Consider the following 23,020-nt stretch of genomic DNA (forward strand, 5'->3'; position numbering starts at 1 on the left):
CACAAAAGCTGATGTCCTGGGCCCAGTTCTCAGGCTGAAGGCAGGTGAGCTAGAAACCCCGACTTCCTGTCGCTGCTGGTACAGGAAAACAGCCATTGACAACAGCCACGAGACACCAGGGAGCACTCCTTACACAAAACCACTCCAGTGAGCTAAGGATGGAAGCTCAGCTGGTGGAGTACTTGCCCAGCATGCACAAAGCCCTGCATCAATGCCTAGTGCCCACAAGCCAGCACGGCGGCACAGGACTATAATCCCAGCACTGGAGGTGGATGTGGAGGGTCAGAAGTTCAAAGCCAATGATCCTTAGCTTCCATGGTGATACACAAGACCACAAACAAACAAACATCTCGCATTCAAAAATTCAGAACACTGACCAAACTGGGGGGTGGGGGGGGTGGGGTGGGGGAGAAAACCATGTCCACACAGCAAGTGCATGGGCTGCACTGTGTGTCAGCGCAGGCTGGATGGAGAAGGTAACCACTCGGGGCTGGGTGTGGCTCGGCACGTGAGAACCGCTGTTCCTGCCGAGGACCTGCCTCAGTTCCCAACATCCACGGGGCAGCTACCAACCACCGTCCATAACGCCAGGTCCAGGGCATCTTGGAACCTCCTCAGGCACTGGATGCATGGGGTGCCCAGACATGCATGCAGGCATGACACTCACACACATAAAATAAAAATAAACAAATCTTAAAAAAAAGAACCCTCAAAGGTAAGCCTTTCACTCTGGGGCGAGACGGCCGACTAGAGGCTACCTCTGTGTGACGAGTCACAGGAAGGGGAAGACTTCATCCCAAAGACAGACAGAGGAGGAGCTCTGGAAATCCATGGAAGGAAAGCCCATCAGGAAGGAGCAGAGAGAAGAAGGCAAAGCCAGGGGAGCCTCAGTGGGTCAGGTCCTGGCAGGTGAGGGAGCGAGGGGAGAGGGAGAGGGCAGAAACCTCTTCAGGAGGGTCAGCCAGCGGACCCTCGGGACAAGCCCACAGTCCTCACAGCCTCAAATCCAACTGCAGGCTTTGGCCAGGCAGTAACTCCTCCAGCCCCCAGGGCAGCCTCAGAGAGGAAGTCCATTATGTCACACCGGATGGATGACTTGGAAGGCGGAGCCAGATGCCATCTTGAGACTCCACGGATGAAAAAGGACCTAAACCAGGGGTCTGAGATCAAGGATCCTGCACAGGTGGGGGAGTTTCGATGTGGCCTGCCACAGCCCGTGGGAGGGAAGGCCCTGGGAGGCAGCTGCGGCAAGCAGCAGGACCAGAACTGACAGCAGAAACTCGGTGGCAGAAGGCGGGTTCAGCCTGCGAAACGCACAGGAAGAGACAGCCCTGCCCTTGGTGGCCCAGGACAGACCTCGTCAGCCGAGGTGACCCTGGGGTTGGACACTCTGAGGTCAGCTGGCAGGTCAAACTCTGAAGCTACCTATTAGTCATCTCCTGCTGTCTGGCCCGAGAAGTCTGAGCACTGAACAAGAGACACGAACAAGCAAGGCAATCTCTTCCCACCACACTAGACGAAGACTGCAAAGGCTTTGTGGTAAAAATGGTAGTGACCTGAGAGAGGCTACGAACAAAGACATGAATTCAGACCCGGAGCAAAGTCAGCAACACAGAGGAAAAATTTCAAAATGGATGAGAAACACAGCAATATGGATCAAAAAAAAATTTTTTTTGAGGAAAGAGATTTTGAAAAACAAAACTGAAAACAAAAAGAAATGTTGAAAATGACCATTTCAGTGTACCAAATAAAAACACAGCAGAACCAAAAGACTCAACCAAACAGAAAGAATATCAAGGATGGCAGACAAGGTCAACAACACTACATGGGAAGGGCTGGAGAGATGGCTCAGGGGTTAAAAGCAGTTGCTGTTCTTCCAGCAGACCCAGGTTCGATCCCCAGCACCCACAGGGCAGCTCACAACCATCTGTAACCCCAGCTCCAGGGATCCGATGCCCCTTTCTGGCCTCCACAAGCATATGGTACAGATACCCAAGCACATGAAATAAAAATAAATAGATCTTAAAGAAGAAACACTACATTCAAGCGTGGGGATCTGAATTGGGATCCCAGAACTTACAAACAAGCTTAGTATGGAACCCTGCCTGCCTGGAACCCTGGCACTGCTGGGGACAGAGAGAATAGAATTGCTGGGCCTTGCTGGTTGCCAGCCTGGATGAAAAAGTGATCTCTGAGTTCAGAGAGAGACCCTACCTTGAAGGAATAAGGATGAGGGTGAAACAGGAACTTAATGCTTCTTCCAACATCCCCACATGCATACACACACACACACACACACACACACACACACACACATACACACACACACTCACATCCACACATCCACATAACACCACATAGACATGCAGCTCATGACCACTAATCGGCACTGCAGAAGATACAGGAATACTATCCACAGAGGAGGAAGGAAGAGGGGCTCAGTCATAAAAGCACAAAAGTGGAGGAACAAGGGCTGAATAAAGGAGAGCTAGGAAGGAATCCCTCACCTCCGCCACAGTAAACAATAAACTCCCAATACTAACAGCAGACAGTAACGAACAAACGACAATCAGAGAACCAGCAAAGTTCCAGGAACAGTCATCATCTCAGTAACAACCTTCACCGCCAATGAGGTCAACTCCAGAATGAGCCACAGACTGGCTAGCCGGCAAATCAAATCAAAATTAAAAAGCTATCCATTGTCTCTAAGAAATACACCAGGCCGGTAGACACCCACAGTCTGAGAGTCCAAGGATGAAAGACATCTGTCAGGAAAACGAACTAAAGCAAGCCGGCACGGGCATTTTCATAGCTGATTAAAGACAGACACAACCAGACATAAAAGGTCAGATAGGACCTCATACGATAATAGTGGAGACTTCAGTAACTAAAAAAAAAACAACAGACACCTCAGAGTTGAGCTATTCCACAGAACAAACGGAATACTCCACCCTACAGGAACAGGACACACATCTGTCTCAGCAGCCCACAGGGCAACGGTTAAAATATATACATCCCAGGCCACAAATCAAATCTGCCTGCTTGTTTGTTTGTTTGTTTTTTGAGACAAGGTCTTGCTATGTAGCCCAGGCTGACCGCTAACTCATGAAAATCCACCTGTCTCTACCTCCCAAGTGCTGGGATTAAAGACATGCACCACCACCGCCCAGCTCACAAATCAAATCTTCCCAAATGTAAAAGAATAAAAATGTCTTCTATCTTCTCAGATCACAGTATAGTCTGAGAAAACTAGAATTCAACAACAGTTAGAAAAATAAATCACACAACTACCTGGAAACCAGGAAGGCAAATCCAACAAAGGAGTTGAAAAACTTCTACAATGAAAATGTATAGACATCAAAGAATGAAATTCAAGAAACTCTAGAAGATGGAGGCCTCATGGCTTGGCGGAATTAATCTTGTAAAGACGGCTACATTAGCGATCGCCATGCTCACTGCAATCCACATCAAAATTCCAATGTCATTTCTCACTTATATGGAAGCATACAGACCCCAAACAGCCAATGCAATCCTCAGCAGAAATATGTTAAAGGTGTCAAAATACTCAAATCAAATCACACTGCAGAGCCACAGTTATAAAAACAGCATGGCAGATGCAAGGACCCACAGAATACAAAAGGGGTCTCAGAAAGAAGCCCATACAGTTACAAGTACCTCATTCTGACAAAGGTCAAAAACACATTTTGGAGAGAAAAACAAATAAACAACAACAAAAAACAAACAAACAGCCTCCTTAACAAAGAGTGCTGGGAAAACCAGATTTCCACATGTAACAGAATAAAATGAGATCCACATCTCTCACACTGCACAAAAAAAGGTCAACTCAATATGGATCCCAGACTGTAAGTGAGATCTGGTTTACAACTCACTTCCTTCCTCCTGTTCTCCGCTTCCTCCTCCTGCTGCTGCTGCTGCAGGCAAAGCATCAGAGACCCACTGGCCATCTCTGGTTTCTCCCAGGATGGACTCCAGGTCTACTTCATCCACGGTGCTCCCCTCTGAGGACAGCAGTTTATCCAAGCCGAATTTAAGTATCTCACTCAACTTGAATGGAGAGAGCAAAAATCCAGTTAGTTCTGATAAAAAAAAAAAAAAGGAACAAAAAAAAAAAAAAAAAAAAAAAAAAAAAAAAAAAAACAACCATGAGGATGTGGGTGACTTGCTAATGGCTAAGACGTTCCCTCTCCGACAAACAGCCAGCATTTGCTGTCCATCACAGATGACACCAAGTAGGCTTTTAACAGCTGGATGATGGGTAAGCAGATGGTGATAAAGGATTATTGGAGTTATTGACTCTGACAATCTCAGTAACAATACAATATGGATAAGCGTCCCTTTTTGGGGGTTAAGAGTAACGGTAATTTCAAGCATCTCCTGTAGCACTTCTCACAAACTCATCGTCACTCAGGCTTTTCCAGGAACCGCGAGAGAAGTCAGACTCAGTTGTTTTCCCAACTCGCTCACTGCTAAACCCCTTGATCTCACCACTGGCTGACTCCTCTGGCAATCTGCTTTCCTACCACAGTGTTCCATGGCCACTCCTGTGACAGAGACCAGAACTCATCAGACTTCTGTTGCCTCCCTGAGCCTCTCCCTGAGCCTCTCGTCCCCTCACTTCCAGTACTGGCCGACTGGAAGCACAGAAGGCTCACACAGCATTCATTTCCTAGTGCTCACCTGCAGCTCCCAACGCTGCATATGCTCAAACACTAGCTCAGCTCACTTGCATTTTGCCCCTTTGGACTGGACCATTTCTCTCTAGGTCATCTTCGTAACTTGGAAACCTTTAAGGTATGCTACAATAGTGTGCAAACTCCTTACATAGCTCGTTGAAGCACCAACATCTGGGTATGTTTATATTTATTTAACATTGCTATATATAATCAACACAACTGGCTTTGCATTTGGTACCAAAACCCAAAGAAAGCCAAGTATTTGCGATAAGGCTTCTTTGCCCGCACTGGAGGAGAGCATCAGGACACAGGCCTCCAGGCCCACAGGAAGAGCTCATGCTGATTAGGTTAATTGAGGTGGGAGGACCTGCACTGGGGGTGGGGACGTCACTTCCCGAGTGTGGACCCTGGACTGTGTAAAAAGGAGCGAGTGAGCTGTGTCCAAACATTCACGGCTCCCGGCCTTTTTATTGTGGCTATGATGTCACCAGCTGCTTCAAGCTCCTGTGGATTTGACTTCCCCGCCATGCTGGGTTTGAACTGTGAGCTAACATAAACCCTTTCTCAAGCTGATTTTGTCTGGTGATTGGTCAGAGCAAGAAGAAAAGAAACTAAGACAGAGGTATAGAATCCACTGCTATAACTACCTTTGTTTTTAATTCTCTAATTTTCTCGGCACCCTCAGACATAACTAATGGAACCCTCGTTTTAAGCAAATAGAGATGCCCGAGGTTATGGAGTGATGAGGCTCAGATTTAAATCCAAGACAGACAGCTCAGCACTTGTCTCCTTTACTCTGTATCTATCGAGTCTACTTGTGACTCCTGTAGTTCCCTGCACAGAGCAGGCACCAAGGCAGGGACAAATCGTGACGAGCCTATGGGTAAGAACAGATTCTCACCTGGAAGTCGGCCTCAGCGGACGGTCTCTGGGCCCCGAGGGTGAAATGGCCGCCTTCCATGACCATGTTGGTCAGCTGCAGTTTGGAGGCTGCCTTCCTGTACACGATTTCTTCCACGGTGTCTCGGCCGATCAAACGAATGACTTTAACAGACCTGTGCACAAGTCAAATGACAGCAGTGTGTGATGAGTGGGTGACGCCAGCAAAGGCCACACCAGGTAAGTACACCTACAAGGACGCCCCAAGGACTAGCGAGAGCGATCCGGCCTTCAGTGATCCCTGAACTTTCCAAATCGTGGACCAGAGCATGGAGAGGTGACCTGAACTGTGATGTGTCATCTGTGGCCAAGGAAAACCACAGAGGCACATGTCATCCTCAGGCCCAAGGCGGGCACAGAACTTTTGGCAAATTTCCATAACATTAAGTGGCCATTTGTTAGGGGCAGGGGTGACTCATACAATATATTCTGAGACTGTTTCTCCTCCAATCTTCTGTTAGGTCCTCCCCACCCCTCCAACTCCAGGTCTTCTTTCTCTCTTAATAAAACAAACAGGAAAAAAAAAAAAACAGAACAAACACAAGAAACACACACACACACACACACACACACACACACACACAAATAAAACACACAAACAACAACATAGGGAATATAATACACAAGCCAAAGACCAGTAAGATAAAAATACCCAAACAAAGCAATCTGAGACAAATCTACAAAAACACCACTGAGTTCGTTTCGTGTCGGCCTTGGCCATTTTTTGTTTGTTTGTTTAGTGAGGTGGGTCTTAGCTCACTGAATTAAATGGCTTCTAAAGATTCCTTCTAATCCTTTTATCATTTGGCTTTGGGTTCAAGAAAGTGAGTCTGGACAATGGTGCCGCCAGCCAATGCCACTGCAGGAGACGACAGCAAAGCTGGGCTCCTTCTGGGGTCTCTCAATTCCTGTTCAGTGCTGTCACCGGGCCTAGGCTCCTCCTTCCTTCCCGACCCAGGACACCAAGGAAGTGTGAAATCACGGACCCTGGACTCACTCACTTGTTCTGGCCAATTCGGTGAGCTCTGGCAGCCGCCTGCAAGTCATTCTGAGGGTTGAAGTCACTGTCAACAAAAATGACGGTGTCTGCTGCCGTCAAGTTCATGCCCACTCCACCTGGAAATGAGGAGAGAGGGAGAGAGAGAGAGAGAGAGTCATCTGAGGCCCACACAAGGATCTAAAGAATAAAGACGGTCCAGACAGGGTCACACTAGTGAACTGAAGTCAGTCCACAGACACTCATCCACAACTCCAGAGCCCGGCATGGTCACACCTGTTCCCTTAACCTCACCACACATAACAGAAGGGGGAAGACGCTCAAGTCAGGAGCATGAAGCCGTTTCGACTCTTCCAGATCTAAAACACTTGACTGCATTTGCCTAGGGCAGTCTTCAACGATAAGGGCACACACTCCTTCAGCACAGAGCTGTGAGCACGGGACAGTCCGTGTCTGGCGTTCGTGAGGAAAGAGCCTTTCCCCACACTTGCAGGTCAGGCCAGGTAGCAAGACCTCTGGCGTGATGATGAAGGAGGGGTGGTGATGTTGCTCCTGGGCAGAACGGGAGACTGCCTCCCCTGCTCTGCAGAAACCACAAGCCTGGCCTTCTGTGACTGCGTCCACTTCGACCAGGCGCACTGGGACGAACCGGGAGCCAAGAACGGCTCCTGCGGCAATTGTCTGGGTTTCCTTTGGTGCTACGGGAGAAGGGGTGAGGTACAGCTGTGGTTTCGGGAATTAAAAGAACCGTGAAGGCAGATTCCAGCCTTCTCCTTGATGGATGTGGAAACTAATACAAAACGGACTAGCTCTTGCCAGGGTCATTAGCGATCACTGCTGGAACAAGGGGGCCTGACGGGGTTGTCGGAGAGCTTGAACTAAAGGCAGCTTCTCAGAAGGACGCCTGACGCCCAGCTGGGTCCTAAGACACGCCATGCAGGAATACTTTATGCTGTCACATAAAATTAAATCTGGAATAAAGAGCCAATAATGACTGATTACCGAGCGGTGCTAGGTTACCTCACAGGGCTAGTACATGTATATATGCTTGATCTGCCAGGTGCCAAGCAAGTTTCGGGGCATTTTATACAGACCACCAACTCTTACACCTTACACAACAACCTCACGGGCTCGGGCTAGTCGTTATCACCCTCTTTGTTGATATTTGAGATGGAAACACAGAGAAGCCAAACACTTATTTGAAGCTGCACAGATAGAGAAGCTAAGATTCAGTCTCCATGTCTGGCTCTTGAGCCTGTTGGCTACATTTTCTGGGCTTTCCTGGGTGCTATTGTAGTTTTTCTTTTCTTTCTTTCTTTTTTTTAGATGGGGTCCTGTTGTGTTGCCCATGATGACCTCCAACTTCTGTGCTACAGTAGTCCCTTTTACTGAGCTTCCTAGGCAGCCAGTACCACAGGCTGCTCCATCACACCAGCTCCAGAGCCTGTGGTGCTCACTGACACCTCCCGGGTACCTGCTCCATCACACCAGCTCCAGGGCCTGTGGTGCTCACTGACACCTCCCGGGTACCTGCTCCATCACACCAGCTCCAGAGCCTGTGGTGCTCACTGACACCTCCCAGGTACCTGCTCCATCACACCAGCTCCAGAGCCTGTGATGTTCACTAGCACCTCCCGGGTACCTGCTCCATCACACCAGCTCCAGAGCCTGTGATGCTCACCGACACCTCCCGGGTACCTGCTCCGTCACACCAGCTCCAGAGCCTGTGGTGCTCACTAGCACCTCCCGGGTACCTGCTCCATCACACCAGCTCCAGAGCCTGTGGTGTTCACTAGCACCTCCCGGGTACCTGCTCCATCACACCAGCTCCAGAGCCTGTGGTGTTCACCGACACCTCCCAGGTACCTGCTCCATCACACCAGCTCCAGAGCCTGTGGTGCTCACTGACACCTCCCAGGTACCTGCTCCATCACACCAGCTCCAGAGCCTGTGGTGCTCACTGACACCTCCCAGGTACCTGCTCCATCACACCAGCTCCAGAGCCTGTGATGTTCACTAGCACCTCCCGGGTACCTGCTCCATCACACCAGCTCCAGAGCCTGTGATGCTCACCGACACCTCCCGGGTACCTGCTCCGTCACACCAGCTCCAGAGCCTGTGGTGCTCACTAGCACCTCCCGGGTACCTGCTCCATCACACCAGCTCCAGAGCCTGTGGTGTTCACTAGCACCTCCCGGGTACCTGCTCCATCACACCAGCTCCAGAGCCTGTGGTGTTCACCGACACCTCCCAGGTACCTGCTCCATCACACCAGCTCCAGAGCCTGTGGTGCTCACTGACACCTCCCAGGTACCTGCTCCATCACACCAGCTCCAGAGCCTGTGGTGCTCACTGACACCTCCCGGGTACCTGCTCCATCACACCAGCTCCAGAGCCTGTGGTGTTCACTAGCACCTCCCGGGTACCTGCTCCATCACACCAGCTCCAGAGCCTGTGGTGTTCACCGACACCTCCCAGGTACCTGCTCCATCACACCAGCTCCAGAGCCTGTGGTGCTCACTGACACCTCCCAGGTACCTGCTCCATCACACCAGCTCCAGAGCCTGTGGTGCTCACTGACACCTCCCGGGTACCTGCTCCATCACACCAGCTCCAGAGCCTGTGATGTTCACTGACACCTCCCGGGTACCTGCTCCATCACACCAGCTCCAGAGCCTGTGATGTTCACTGACACCTCCCGGGTACCTGCTCCATCACACCAGCTCCAGGGCCTGTGATGTTCACTGACACCTCCCGGGTACCTGCTCCATCACACAGCTCCAGAGCCTGTGGTGCTCACTGATACCTCCCGGGTACCTGCTCCATCACACCAGCTCCAGAGCCTGTGGTGCTCACTGATACCTCCCGGGTACCTGCTCCATCACACCAGCTCCAGAGCCTGTGATGTTCATTAACACCTCCCGGGTACCTGCTCCATCACACCAGCTCCAGAGCCTGTGGTGCTCACTGACACCTCCCGGGTACCTGTTTCATTTAAAATTTTACAGCATCACCCCTCGTGGTCTGGTGGTTAGGATTCATACTATGCTGAAATGTACGCCATCTTTCCTTGGTCACGGCTATCAAGATGCAGCTTTTCCCAAAGGGTGATTCCCCCCTTTCTTTGCAGGGCCAGGGAAGGGGCCCGGAACCCTGCACATGGTGCGTGAGCCACACTCCAGCCCACGAGAGTGGTTTCTTTTGAATAAGCGCTGCTCATAATTGTTTGGGACATATTCATGAGCTGTCATTGCCCCCTGGTGGCAACATGATTCATTCACAGAAGCGCCTGACACAGGGTGAACTGCTAAGCAAACCAAGGTGCTGCAGCCCTGCGGCACAAACCCCACAGCAAGTAGGACGGTCTGCCCCTGAAAAGGCAGATGATGCCCACGGCTTCTGCTCCTCCAGGACATGCTCGGGGTCCTCCGGGAAATGCACTAAAATGTGGATGCCTGTCCTTCTTAATTTTAGACACTGCAAACAAAGGCTGTCCTCTGAGTAGGGAAATAGGAAATCTTTAAAATACAAAGAACTTCCGAGGCTACATCTGACCTGACCCCTTTACGTTCCTTCTAAGACTCCTGGAGACAGACGATGATGTAAGTGAAGGGCTGAGGAAGGGCGGCTGAGAGAATCTGATTACGTCATGCATTATTATCTTTATTAGAGAGATAAGGCAAATGCTGGAAAAATAATCTCCTTACCGAGGATTATATCTAGTGCTTCTTTTACATGCTCTTATCACACTAGTCACTCAATGAATGCTTCCTAGTGAGACTGAACCTTTTTCACTGAGATGCCGATCTCTCTTTAATAGAGGAACACACATCTCTGTATTCACCATGTCTATTCCAGGAGGATTCCAATTTATAAGAAATAAGATAATGAGGGGCTGGAGAGGTAGCGAAGAGCATTGCATCGCTCTTATAGAGACCATGGGTTTGGTTCCCAAAACCCGTAGCTGGTGGCTCACAACGATCTGTCACTCCAGTTTCAGGGAATCTGACACCCTCTTCTGCCTCCAAGAGCACCTGCATGTATATGATACACCATAGAAACAAACAGGCATATGCACATAAAGAAAAAGCTTTCTTAAAGAAATAATGAAATGAAACCCATGAATTAAAGTGATATAAGGATGATCCAGAATCTTAAAAAAAAAAATCATTTCCAAAAGTTAATGTCAAATTGTTTAATAACACATAAAAATAATCACCCTCTTACTGATAACATACCACAAATGTGATAGATAATATTTGTGACTAAAGTTATATATAGATATTGTCATAACTCTAAGTAGCTAGCAATTTTACTATAATCACATTTTAAAGCAATTAAATGTTCATTAAGCTTTTGCTGTGTTAGAGAAGTATTTTTGGAGGAAGACAACCAGCAAGTGGTTATCTCATTCCCCAAACCACAGTTGGGAAGAAGATCTGCACCCCCCGAACGTAAATACAATTTCCCACAGAAATCTCCGAGGACACTTCCCAGGCCAGGAGTCAAAGCAGGTTAGAAGAATTTCTAAGCACTCAAGACTTCAGCTGAAGTTCCTGGATGAGATCATGGCTCGGGTAACATAAAATGTCACCATACTTTTAGACATCCAGCCCCTTACCAGCCATGGCAATGGCCTCGGTTCCTTCCTTCCTTGTTCACTCCTTGGCAATCACCTCGCCTTTCAGAGAATTAGGGGAAACGCACTCATGGTTGGGATGCCAAAGTTCTCTCCCAGATCATCTGCCTGCTTTCATCAGGACCTGCGTGGCCTACCTGCTCGGGTGCTCAGGAGAAAAACAAAAATGGGCTGCTTCCCAAAGTTCTTAATGGCCAGGTGCCTCTCTTCTCCCCTCACGGAGCCATCCACACGCTCGTAGCTGTAGCCTTGACAAAGAGGAGAGAATGGGCAACCTTAATTCTTTTCTAAGGATCCTGGGAAACAAAATATTAGTCGATCCAAAAGCAGACATCAGTTTTACCCCCTACTTCTAAGAATTTCCATGGAGGGTGGAGTCTAAATTTAGGGGGGGGGCAATGCTATCATTTTATAAAGAATGCATCATAACACATTCACACTCTTAAACGCTGTTGAAGTAGAGTTGGTATATAGTTTTGACCATTCCCAAGCAATCCTGAAAGCTCGCTCTATGGCAGACTGCATTTGATGATATGCAAGCAGAAGTACAGAAGCCGGTGAGGGAATGTGTCTGGTGGCCCTCTCAAGCTGGAGGGTCTCCGACCTGTCATCATGCTCCAGACCCAGAGAGAGCTCTGAACTTGAGCTCTGCTTGTACTCTGGGGTCCCTGCAAGGGTGTCCCAGCCTAGGTATCACTGAGGAACATCAAGGATCGCTCCAAGGCCCAGTCTGGACTAACTTAAACTACAAGGTCTGGAGCTAAAACTCTTCCCCAGGGCTTCAGATCAACCAAAGGTACAGTTTTTCCAAATACCTCACATTCATTTTACTACATATTAAGCAGAGTACTCAGGTAATGACCCCACTCGTTATCGTTAATCAGAACTGACGGCCCCAACTCTCCCCCATTTGATTTTTGGGATATCTGTATTTACGTCTGTCTAGTGAGTCAGTGCTCAGCTGCTGAGACCAGTGTTTTATGACCTGAAAGTTCTTGTCATTGAAACTTGTCTACTATACAAATAACATTTCTACAGCCTTTGCCCCAGTGCCCGTAATCAGAAACCACATAACCAGTCGGAGTGGGGCTGCACATTTCTGCTCAGACATCTCTCCTCGCGGCTGGTGCTTACTCCACACACCATTCTCTACACGTCTGATCTTCTTTTGACTCTGAACGGTGCTGTGGCATCATTTCCTCTGTAATCCCCACACCTCGTATGACTGCCTACGACATGTGTTATACAGATGACCGGTGCAGCTACAAATGATTCGGGAGTCACCTCTGTAATCCATATAGTCTTGCAGAATATCCAACATCTGGGTCATTTGGGAGAAAAGCAAAACCCGATGGCCCCTGGTAAGAAAGAAAAAAAGGAAAGAGTGACAATTCTAGTAATATTTAAGGTGTATTTCCCTCAGGCAAAATTCCAAATTTATGAATAAATGAAATACTGAAGTATAAATGTAACTTAAAGACTTCCCCAAAAAGTCTGAAGTACTTTATGTGAAGAATGTAAGTAAACCTGGTACTGTCCCCTTCAAGTGACTGTTCTTAAGCTACAGTGGAGAAATTCCCAGGGGCATCTGTCAGTGCACCCCCGGCTACGGGAAGCTCCCAAAAGGCCAGAGAACTCACTGGAATGTCAACTCACTCAACTGAAAGAAATACAAGCTGTCTCGTCAAAAGCAAGATAAACACACATATGTAAGGAGTAAAATGTAAAATTCAAAATCTCTCTCTCTCTCTCTCTCTCTCTCTCTCTCTCTCTCTCTCTCTCTCTCAAGACCTTGAAAGCCATGGTCAGAAAGTCACTATTATTTATAGCTATTTTGGTTGAAAATTCAGAGAAACATTACTTTAGAAAGGGGCACATGGCATCTCATCTCCCAAGATCCTTGATAAAAGAAGAAAAAAAACAACACAGAATGGTGGGTTAAGAAGGAAGCAAGGGCTGGAGAGATAGCTTGGCAGTTCCGAGCAGTGGCTGCTCTATTCTAGATGACCTGGGTTTGATTCCCAGAACCCAAACGGCAGCTGACAACCAGCAATGACTCCAATTCTAGGGGCTCTGGTGCCCTCTCCTGGCCTCTGTGGGTACTGCACATACATGGTGTCTTGACATTGGCATACATTGCAGGCAAAACCTCTAACACATAAAATAAATAAATCTCAAAAAATAAAAGAATGAAGTCAAGGGCCAGTGTGTGTGTGTGTGTGTGTGTGTGTGTGTGTGTGTGTGTGTGTAAAGTTCTTGTATGCCTCACAAGTATGAGGACCTGAGCTTGATCTCTGGAACCCATGTTAAAAAATGTTGGGTGTAGTGGTGTGCACAGCAGCTCAGATGCTCTGGGGAGGCAGAGACCTTGTCTCAAAGGATGTGAACAGTGTTTCTGATGAAACCTGAAGTTATCCTCTGGCCTCTGTAGGTGTAGAGGTGTGTGTGTGTGTGTATGTGTGTGTGTGTGTGTGTGTGTGTGTGTGTGTGTGTGTGTGTGACACACACATAAAAAACGAAGTCAAAGTGATACACTGGTGGCTCGTGTCTGAAATCCCAGCACTGGGGAGGCACAGGCAGTAGGACCATCTCAAGTTCAAGGCCAACAGGGCCTGCACTGATGTGTACTTGATAGTTCCAGGCCACCTAGAGCTACACAGGGAGATACTGTCTCAAAACAACAAAAATGAGTAAACAAGCCGGGTGGTGGTGGTGGTGGTGGCGGCGGCGGCGGCGGCGGCGGCGGAGGCGGCGGCGGCGGCGGCGGCGGCGGCGGCGGCGCACGCCTTTAATCCCAGCGCTTGGGAGGTGGGTCCCTGTAAGTTTGAGGCCCACCTGGGCTACAGAGTTGAGTTCCAGGAAAGGCACAAAGCTACACAGAGAAACCCTGCCTCGAAAAACAAAAACAAAAAGATAAAATAAACAAAAACAGCAACGAATGAATGGAGTCAAGCCTAGAGCTCCTTTTAACTGGGCGCTGTTTCAAAACTTCATGAACGAAGAAGCACCATGCTACCAAAACAAAATTCTCATCAGAAGAATTAACCCAGTTTTTTGTGTGCAATAAGCTTCAGCACAACCACAACCGTTAAGGAGACCCCCCAGAAGACTTAACCCCAAATGTGCATGTGGTCGGGGAGGGGGGTCCTAATCTCACCACCTCCATGTGCTGGCCAGGTGACCTTGGACATACAACCTTTCTGGGTCTGTGAAATGGAAAAATCTGGCATAAAGAATTCACGAATTTTTCAGATCTGACAAGTAGATGCCCTTTATTGGCTCTAACCAATAAAATACTGCATGGCAAACAATTATTTAACATGCAATTATTGATCCTGCATATTCCTAATGGGCAACTTTCTTATATCTCAGGCCATACCTGGGGTCGTTCCTTCAAAGGGATAAACTGAAATCCTCAAGAATATGGGGTTTGTCTAGATTCCCTTTCTTCATGCAGAACAAGCTGAACACCAAGAAGCCAAATACTATTACACAAGATCACTCAATTCATGTCTTTGGGAAGATGTCCCCCAAGATCCCCTTGAGTTTAGACCAAGACCCACGGGTTAACAAGAAGAAACATTAACTGAGCCCCTGTGATAGATACTGATTCAACACAAGCTTCCAACAGGCAACCCTGGAAGAAAAGATCAGGCTGTCTCTGTCCTGGGAGAACAGAACAAGGTCAGAGTGATAAGGTTGCCATGAGTCGATGAGTCACACAGCTATCAGAGGACACTGCCGATGCTGAACTGGGATCCTAATGGCTGCAGGAATCCTAACAAAGGGATGACCGAGGAGGGGTAAGGGGGATGGGATGGCAGGGGCTGGGGGCACCGCTGCATAGAACGTGGAACCCTAATCAAGGCCCTGAAGAAGGAAAACTTGGATCCTTCTCAGAAATCTGTCAGCTCTTCACCACTGGGGTTCTGATGGTTACTAGCTCATAGTAGTAATGTGAACCCATTGCCTACCCGGAGTACAGAAATGCCAGCAGCCTGTCCAGCAGGTGAAGTTTCCCACTGGCCTCGATCAGGTGCTCTCCGACTTCAAAGGGCTCTGGTTCCACACCTAGGGAAGAAAGAACCCACTTCCACTAATGTGCCGGCTAGGAGCAGATTCCCTGAGGAGCGACGCTGATAGCTGGCCACCAGCAAAGCAGCCCCACACTTCTCACACTGGGTGTGCCAAGGCTCTTCTGTGCTTGAGGAAGTTTATGATTATGTGTGTGTATGAGGACCTCAATACTTCTTGACACCAGTCACAAAGGCAGGCATACCCCAAAAGAAAATTAAACATAAAAGCTTACCTAAGGGGCCAACCCACCTCGATGTTAACAGTCAAGAAAGCCCAAACCGGAGTCTGAGCTCTCTAGGGAAGCGAATCAACAAACACGTCCAGAGATGGCATATACATTCTAAGGTAGGTATGGGGTGGCAGTCAGAATTACCTGCAGAGCTTCCTTGAAAATGTACATGTTCCCAACCATTAAAACAATCAAAAACCCTAATGGGCATCGAACTAAGATTCTATGAATTGTTTAAACAGTTTCAGCATTAGGAACCCCTACCTGATGGTAACAAACCTCTGCACTAGGCCTTCCTACGATACAGACCCCATGCCCAGAGAACTGTCCCTGGGCTTCCAATTGGAGCATATTTAAAAATTCCCAGTGGACAACCTGGGTGTGTTGGAGCAGGCACTTACATCAGCACTTATAACGCAGAAGCAAGTGGATCAAATCTCCACAAGTCTGAAGCCAGTGAGTTCTACATGGCAGGTTCCAGAACATCCTACACTACACAGTGAGACCTACTTCAAAAGAAAGAAAGAAGAAAGAAAGAAAGAAAGAAAGAAAGAAAGAAAGAAAGAAAGAAAGAAAGAAAGAAAGAAAGAAAGAAAGAAAGAAAGAAAGAAAGAAAGAAAAGGAAAAAGGAAGGAAGGAAAAGAAAAATGTAAACAAAAGTCCCAGCTGAAATGAAAATTAAACAACACCCGGCAAACCCCCAGGCAGAGGCCTAAGGTGCACTCAGAACCGTGGAAGTCAGTGAGACCAGGACAGTGGAGAGGCGCAGATGTGGCAGGCAGGCAGGACACAGCTCTTCTGTGGAGCTGGGGAGGCTTTCGGGAAGCAGTGGCAGCTGTGCCACAGGTCTCTGGGGGGGGTTGATGGACCCCGGAGGGAGACAGCCACTGGCAGGGCAGCGAGGTGACAGCTGGTGAGGAAGGGCGGCCTGGTGTGCTAAGACAAGGAGGAAGGAACTGGGAGGAAACACGCAGACGAACCCCGCCGACAGCTCTGGAGAACCGCTGGTTCTGATTCTCCAGAACCATCAATGCTGGGAGAAAAACAAGTCAGTGAGAAAAGCTTAGGAACATGTCTGCCTTCTGGATAAAGAGGCGGGACAAACACAACTCAGGATCTGAGACTGGATCTTGGAGTCAAAGAGAAAAAGAAAAACGTGATCTCCAAGGATATCAGGAAGAACTGAGAACTCTGAGTAGCCGGTCCGCTGACACGGATATGACAAACTGCACAAACGCAGACGCGGCGAAGGGCACACCCCGCTGCGGCCTGGGTCACAGACTGAAACAGCAACATGGAGGGCCGGCGCCCTGCCTCCCTTACCGTCGAACAGGTATGGGTGGTCCACACACTTCCGAAGCTGCGTGAGGATATTCTGGAGGGTGACCCTCTTGGCCGTCTCATTCTCAAAGGCATCTGAAATTGTAACGACGACAGGAAGAAAGATGGATTGCCAGAGCAACGCCCCCCACACCCCCAAAGTCTCCACAGCCTCGGAGGTTTAATCATGCGCACCTCAGACCTGTGTGACTGCCCAGACGGGACTGGACACCTTGTGAAATTTGCTTAGCCATCTCTAAGAAGGACCAGTAAACCAGGAGTTGAATGTAGCGACCTTGATGACCCTTTTTCCAGACATCTACACTTCCCACTGTAACTGTTCTGGAGGCCAGGGACAACTACAAAATGGCCATCAGGAGATCACACTGTTGTCTCCCCCTTCTCACTCCCAATTCCTCCCAGGGAATTTGAGTCAACGGCATTTTGCAGCTCGTTAAGTATCCAATGGGCTGGAAAGACAGAGGGCAGGACTCGAGCACTTAGAAGTGCTTGCTTCAAGGCAGTAAGGGGGATGTGGCCGGAGGAAAAAGGAAAGTGTAACAACTGTCGGAGAGCCCCTGCCTCCAGAACCGAATCTAAGGCTCCACCCCCTTCTTGTTGTACAGACGAGAGCGCCTGATCATGGAGCACTTCCAACATGAAAACCACACTCACTCAGCTGCTCACCAGACGCGTCCCATACCTAGGTCTTTCATCAAGATGGCCTTGTAGTACTTCTTCTGTAGTGCTGACATGCCATGGTATATCATCACCTCTGTCTTCTTGGGAAGCTCTGTGGCTACCTGAGCTTTCACTCGCCTCAGGAGAAATGGCTGCAAGAGTCTGTGTAGCTCACTTGCTGCATAAGGAAAAATATTAAGAATGTAGAATCGAGGTATTCAACAACTAGAAAGCATTCGGTCTGAATTCTGAGTCAGGACAATGATTTCTTTCATATTACAGACACTTCTGAACTTACAACAGGGTTTATGTCCCTGTAAATTCATCCCAGGTTGAAAATATTGTTAGTTGAAAAATGTGTTTAATATACTTAATCTACCAAACGTCATGGCTTATCCTAGTCTACCTCAAAAAACGCTCTGAACGCTTCATCAGTCAGTTGGGCAAAATAAATCCCATTTACTAAAATAAGATAAATAAATCCAGTGCTGAGAGCCAGCAGGACAGTCAATGGGTGAAGGTGTTTGCTGTCACGTGATGAGCAGAGCTTGATCCCTAGAACCTATGTGGGAGAAGGGAAAAAATGACCCCCACAAGTTGTCCTCTGACCTCCATACATGTGCGACATGAGAGAGAGAGAGAGAGAGAGAGAGAGAGAGAGAGAGAGAGAGAGAGAGAGAGAGAGCAAATGTCAAAGATATATTCGAGAAGTGAGTATTACATGCACTTCACTGGCAGATCTCTAGCCGCAGTTCTGAGAACACAGGGCCCTGTGAAGTCTCCCTCTCATGGCTGCCTGGGAAGCTGCTGAGTGCCGATGCCACCCAGCCTGACCACAGAAACTCTTACGTCACTACCCCGGAAGGGAGAACCTTCACGGGTGTTTCCGTGAGCGGTATCCCGCAGCGTGTTTGTGCTCTATGATCTTTATTAGTCATCTATGGTGGGCACTTAGCTTAGCTCTATCGTAGCTACTGTGAAGAGTGCGGCATGCGGGTGTGGTTTAATTTCCTTTGGAACCAGTTTGGGTTGCTAAATGGTATGGCAGTTGTATTGTTAGCTTTCTGAGGTACCTTAGGACTGTATTGTTTACACCAGTTTATATTCACCCCATCGTCAGTGAGGTGAATATAGACTTTCCCCAAATTCTTACTGGTATTTGTGATTGGGGGGGGGGGCAATCTTTGATAATAGCCATTCCACTAGGGTAAGTGGTACCTCACTGTCTTTTTTTATATTTACACTTTTATTTGTTTGTTTGTTCATTTATTTATTTATTAAATTTTATGTGTATCAATGTTTTGCTGGCATGTATATAAAGGCACCATGTACGTGAAATGCCTACCGGGGTCAGAGGGTATCAGATCCACTGGAACTGAAGTTGCAGCTGTGAGCCGCCATGTGGGTGCCGGGAATTGAACCCGGGTCCTCTGGAAGAGCAGCCAGTGCTCTTCACCACTGGGCCCGATTTCTAGCCCTCACTGTGGCCTTGATTTACATTTCCCTAACAACTACTGATACTGTGTGCTTAAGTGTATAGAATATGCTGCGTTCTACAGCTCACAGCAGTAAAAGGAAAGCAATTATACACCTGTGCTGATTTTCTTCTTTGACAACTTCACACACGGATGAAATATGCTCTGGTAGAAAAAAAAAAGCACTGGAAAGCATTCATCAAGAAATGATAAAAGTTCAACTGATGATATACATGCCAATTACCTGAGCTGATCACTACCCAGTGTATACACAATTCAAAACACTACACTGGACCTCATAAAACTGTACACATGCTAGGTGTCAACAGCAAGTCAAAGTTCACACACATGTTCCACTGAATGTGCATCGCTCTACAGTATAAAAAAACCCAAGCCATGCCACAGGCGGAGCCCTGGCTGTCCTCCTTCCTTCTCTGGGATCTCAGCTCCTTCTCGGCCTCTCACCAGCTCTGAACCCAGGAACTGCGAACCCTGAAGAACCCTATTCTTACTAATAATCCTGCTTTTTGGAGGCTCTCTTGTTCCTGGGATGTTTTTGCATGTATTGCTACTGATCAGCAGCGCCGCTCAGAAAGGTGGGCAAGTAACCACCCGCTTTATCAGCAGAGTCAAGTGCAGCTCCAGGAGGCCGGGCTCCGAGCCACAGAGCTGACCGCAATGTCGTCAGTATTCGCGTCGTTTGTTCCCTCACCGGGTATCCTGAACTTCAAAAACCATCCTAAACCAGAATGACACTCCGTGATAAGGTTGCCAGTTACAGAAAATAAAATACGCAGGACAAGTAACCAGCTAATTACCTGGTAACTCAAACCATGGGAGCTGCATGGGAGAAATCTTTAGCCTGTAGTCTGGGGCCTTTTACTGGGAAGTGCTCCTCCAACACATACCTACCCAATACATGCAGAATCAAAATACTGTCTTAGCATCCGGGGGTAATATCACAGGGACAGTCAGATAATTCTATGAGACAGAGGGCAGAGGTACGGGGAAAGCCGCCCCCACACAAAGGATGATGAAGGTGGACCCACCCCAAACCCCCCTCCCCGCCACCACGTACTGCTACATCCTATCTCTCTTAAGCTCTTGGTTCTGGTGCACGGTTAAAAATAAACACCGATGCTGTGGACCACTGAATGACGGTATGGGCCTCCAGTAGACACCCTCCTACCTCTTCCAAAAATGAACTATGAGTCCCAGAGAGTCGAGCACTGATGGGTGATGGCATTCTGTATGCTGTGAATATGTGTTGCTCTGATTGGTTGAGAAATAAAGCTGTTTGGCCAATGGTGAGGCAGAATAAGGTTAGGCAGGACATTCTAACTAGAGAGGAGGAGGGAGACAGGTAGAACAGAGGAGCCGCTGCCAGCCGCCAGAAGAAGAAGCAAGATGTAAAGATACCGATAAACCACGAGCCACGTGGCAAAGTATAGATTTATAGAGATGGGTTAAGATATAAGAGCTAGCTAGCAAGCGGCTAAAGCCATAGGCCATACAGTTTGTAAATAATATAAGCTTCTGTGTGTTTACTTGGGTGCAAAGCCACTGTGGGACCTCGGGTGAGAGAGATCTGTCTGAACTGCAGGGGGCCGGGCGGGACCCAAGAAACTTGTGGCTACAGAGCACAGGCAGCTAAAAGAAGACATGAGGCATCTACCCCTGGGCTTCTGTTTGTGGCTCTTCAGTTCCCCGGTCTTCTGGCTGTCTCTCTTCAATCTACATCTGTGCCAAGCCTTCCTGGGGACGATCAGGAAGACAGGAACCTGTAGTGGGTAGCCATTCCAACCTTGATCTGGAAGTTCCAACCCCCAATGAGGCTTTGGTGACTGTCACGCCTACAAGGCAGGGCCGAGAGAGGACCCTGAAGACCCGAGATCTGGATGCACCGGCTCTCTTGGTTCCTAGACCCTGGACGCTGGAGGTAGACCAAGCAGAGTTCTCCAGAGAACACCACCGGACTGCGCTATGTCTTTCCCAGACCCTGCTACCTACCTATCCCTTCATTTGTAAGTTACGCCACTAAATAAACCTCCCTTTTAACTACATGGAGTGGCCTTAATAATTTCACCAATAGGAACCTGCCTGATTTGGACTCCTTTTCAATGTCCTGGTAACGCTGAACAAAATCTTCCACCTGCTCCCTGCAGAAGAGATCGGGCTCCACGACACTGAGGAGGGAGTAGAGCTCCTGGAGGTTGTTCTGGATGGGAGTTCCGGTGAGCAGGAGACGGAAGACCACTGAGAACTTAAACACAAACAAACAATATTAGAAGTCCCCACACCGGGAGGAGAGACTGGGTGGCCCAACAAAGAGCAGCCTGACAACGGGAATGAGCACAGTATGACGGCAGGAGGCTTGGGTGCAGGCTGTGTGTTCTACTTGATGGAGGACTTGACTCTGGTTCCAGCTATAAGAAGCAGGAAATGGCCCTGCAAAGAGTGTGTAGGGATGCAAGTATTCGACACATTACTGTGACTCAATCTTGGAGAGTTAAATTACAGGATGCACCCTCCATGGGGGAGCTTACCGAAGCAACAGAGACCAGAATGCATGCACACAGGGAGCTGAAGGAGCTAACACACCAGGCCCCTCCACTACAGGTAAAAGCAAGACTGATACCAAAACAGCGCCTTTGTGGAGTATCGAGACTTCTGGATGTTCCTGGGCTCTGTGCCACATGACAGCCCCAAACAGAAGAGACTTTTTAAAATTTTCAGAAACAAATGGGGAAACCAAAAATAAGAAATTTCCTTATCAGCAATTGAATAGTAGTAATTAGTAATGAAATTTAAAAGTTAAGAAAAACAGTAACAACAGAGTATTCCTCCCTTGCGACTCCGTACTCTTGGGAGTTCTTTCTCGTCTTCCTTACAAAGTCTGTTTTCTTTGCACAAAATGAGAAAGAAAAACATTATTAACAAGAGATATTAACGCCAGGTGGTGGCCCACACCTTTAATCCTAGCACTCAGGAGGCAGAGGCAGGTGGATCTCTGAGTTTGAGGACAACCTGGTCTACAGAGCAAGTTCCAGGACAGTCTGGGCTACACAGAGAGATCTTGTCTTGAAAAACAAAACAAACAAAATTTAAAAAAGATACTAGATCAAGGATGGTCAGTCTCTGAACTGACATAATAAGAACCATGAAAATTAATGTAACAAAATAGAAAAGCCATATTCCATACATGTAGGTTATTTTAAATAAAAAGAACACAGTGGGCACTACACACACACACACACACACACACACACACACACACACACACACACGCACGCACGCACGCACGCACGCACGCACGCACGCACGCATGCACGCACGCACACACGCACGCACGCACACGCACATGCACGCACATACACACGATATACTAGATATACTGAAGTGTTAATGCAGGAGTGGGTTACGGTCTCTTTCCCTTTCTTATCTTTTGGCTGGGGAGCAATCGTAAGACAACACACTGCTTGTGTACTAAGAAAAGTAGTGTGGCATGACCAGTTAAAGCTGATTACAAAGGTGTGGGCAAGCTCCTTGTGTTCTTTCTGAAACGCTCATCCATTATCTACCCACCCGTGTCTGTTCTGCTTGTCGGACGATGTTTTTGAAGAACCTCAACTACGTGGACTGAGCTTTGTAAGCACAGTAGTCAGATTTTACAAGGGTATTCAGGGAAGAGCCGAGGTGGTCCAAGAACAGAGGGGCACAGAGGTGACCGCTGGTCACAGTAGTCAGCTGTCCCTAGGACGTGAGTTCAGTTTGTGGTTCAAAGTACTGTCCACTTTGGCATCAGAACTTACAGTTGAAAAAGAAAATCAAAGGCAATCTGTCTTTATAGCACTTTATAAGGTTTGTGTATAAACATTGTCTAAGCACATTCCTTACTAAATATTAAATATTCTTCCACATAACATTTTTATGGCAGCTTTGGTTGTAAATGCACTGTAAGTATGAAAC

At 48.1% G+C, this 23,020-nt stretch overlaps 1 protein-coding gene across 2 annotated transcripts in view; it reads right to left on the bottom strand.

The window, feature by feature from the left end:
* Chd1l (chromodomain helicase DNA binding protein 1 like) overlaps positions 1-23,020 on the bottom strand; it is a 55,964-nt gene that overhangs the window by 14,425 nt on the left and 18,519 nt on the right. For both annotated transcript variants that reach the window (XM_016001161.3, XM_076574631.1), the window contains 9 exons: positions 21,152-21,314; positions 17,599-17,754; positions 16,899-16,991; positions 15,244-15,340; positions 12,554-12,627; positions 11,407-11,517; positions 6,635-6,749; positions 5,596-5,749; positions 3,891-4,065 (listed from right to left, as the gene is read on the bottom strand). In XM_016001161.3, coding sequence (XP_015856647.1) covers positions 3,891-4,065; positions 5,596-5,749; positions 6,635-6,749; positions 11,407-11,517; positions 12,554-12,627; positions 15,244-15,340; positions 16,899-16,991; positions 17,599-17,754; positions 21,152-21,314 — 1,138 coding nt within the window. The remainder of the gene's footprint in view (positions 1-3,890; positions 4,066-5,595; positions 5,750-6,634; positions 6,750-11,406; positions 11,518-12,553; positions 12,628-15,243; positions 15,341-16,898; positions 16,992-17,598; positions 17,755-21,151; positions 21,315-23,020) is intronic.

This window comes from Peromyscus maniculatus, chromosome 6, assembly GCF_049852395.1.
Source record: "Peromyscus maniculatus bairdii isolate BWxNUB_F1_BW_parent chromosome 6, HU_Pman_BW_mat_3.1, whole genome shotgun sequence".
Lineage (NCBI taxonomy): Eukaryota > Metazoa > Chordata > Mammalia > Rodentia > Cricetidae > Peromyscus > Peromyscus maniculatus.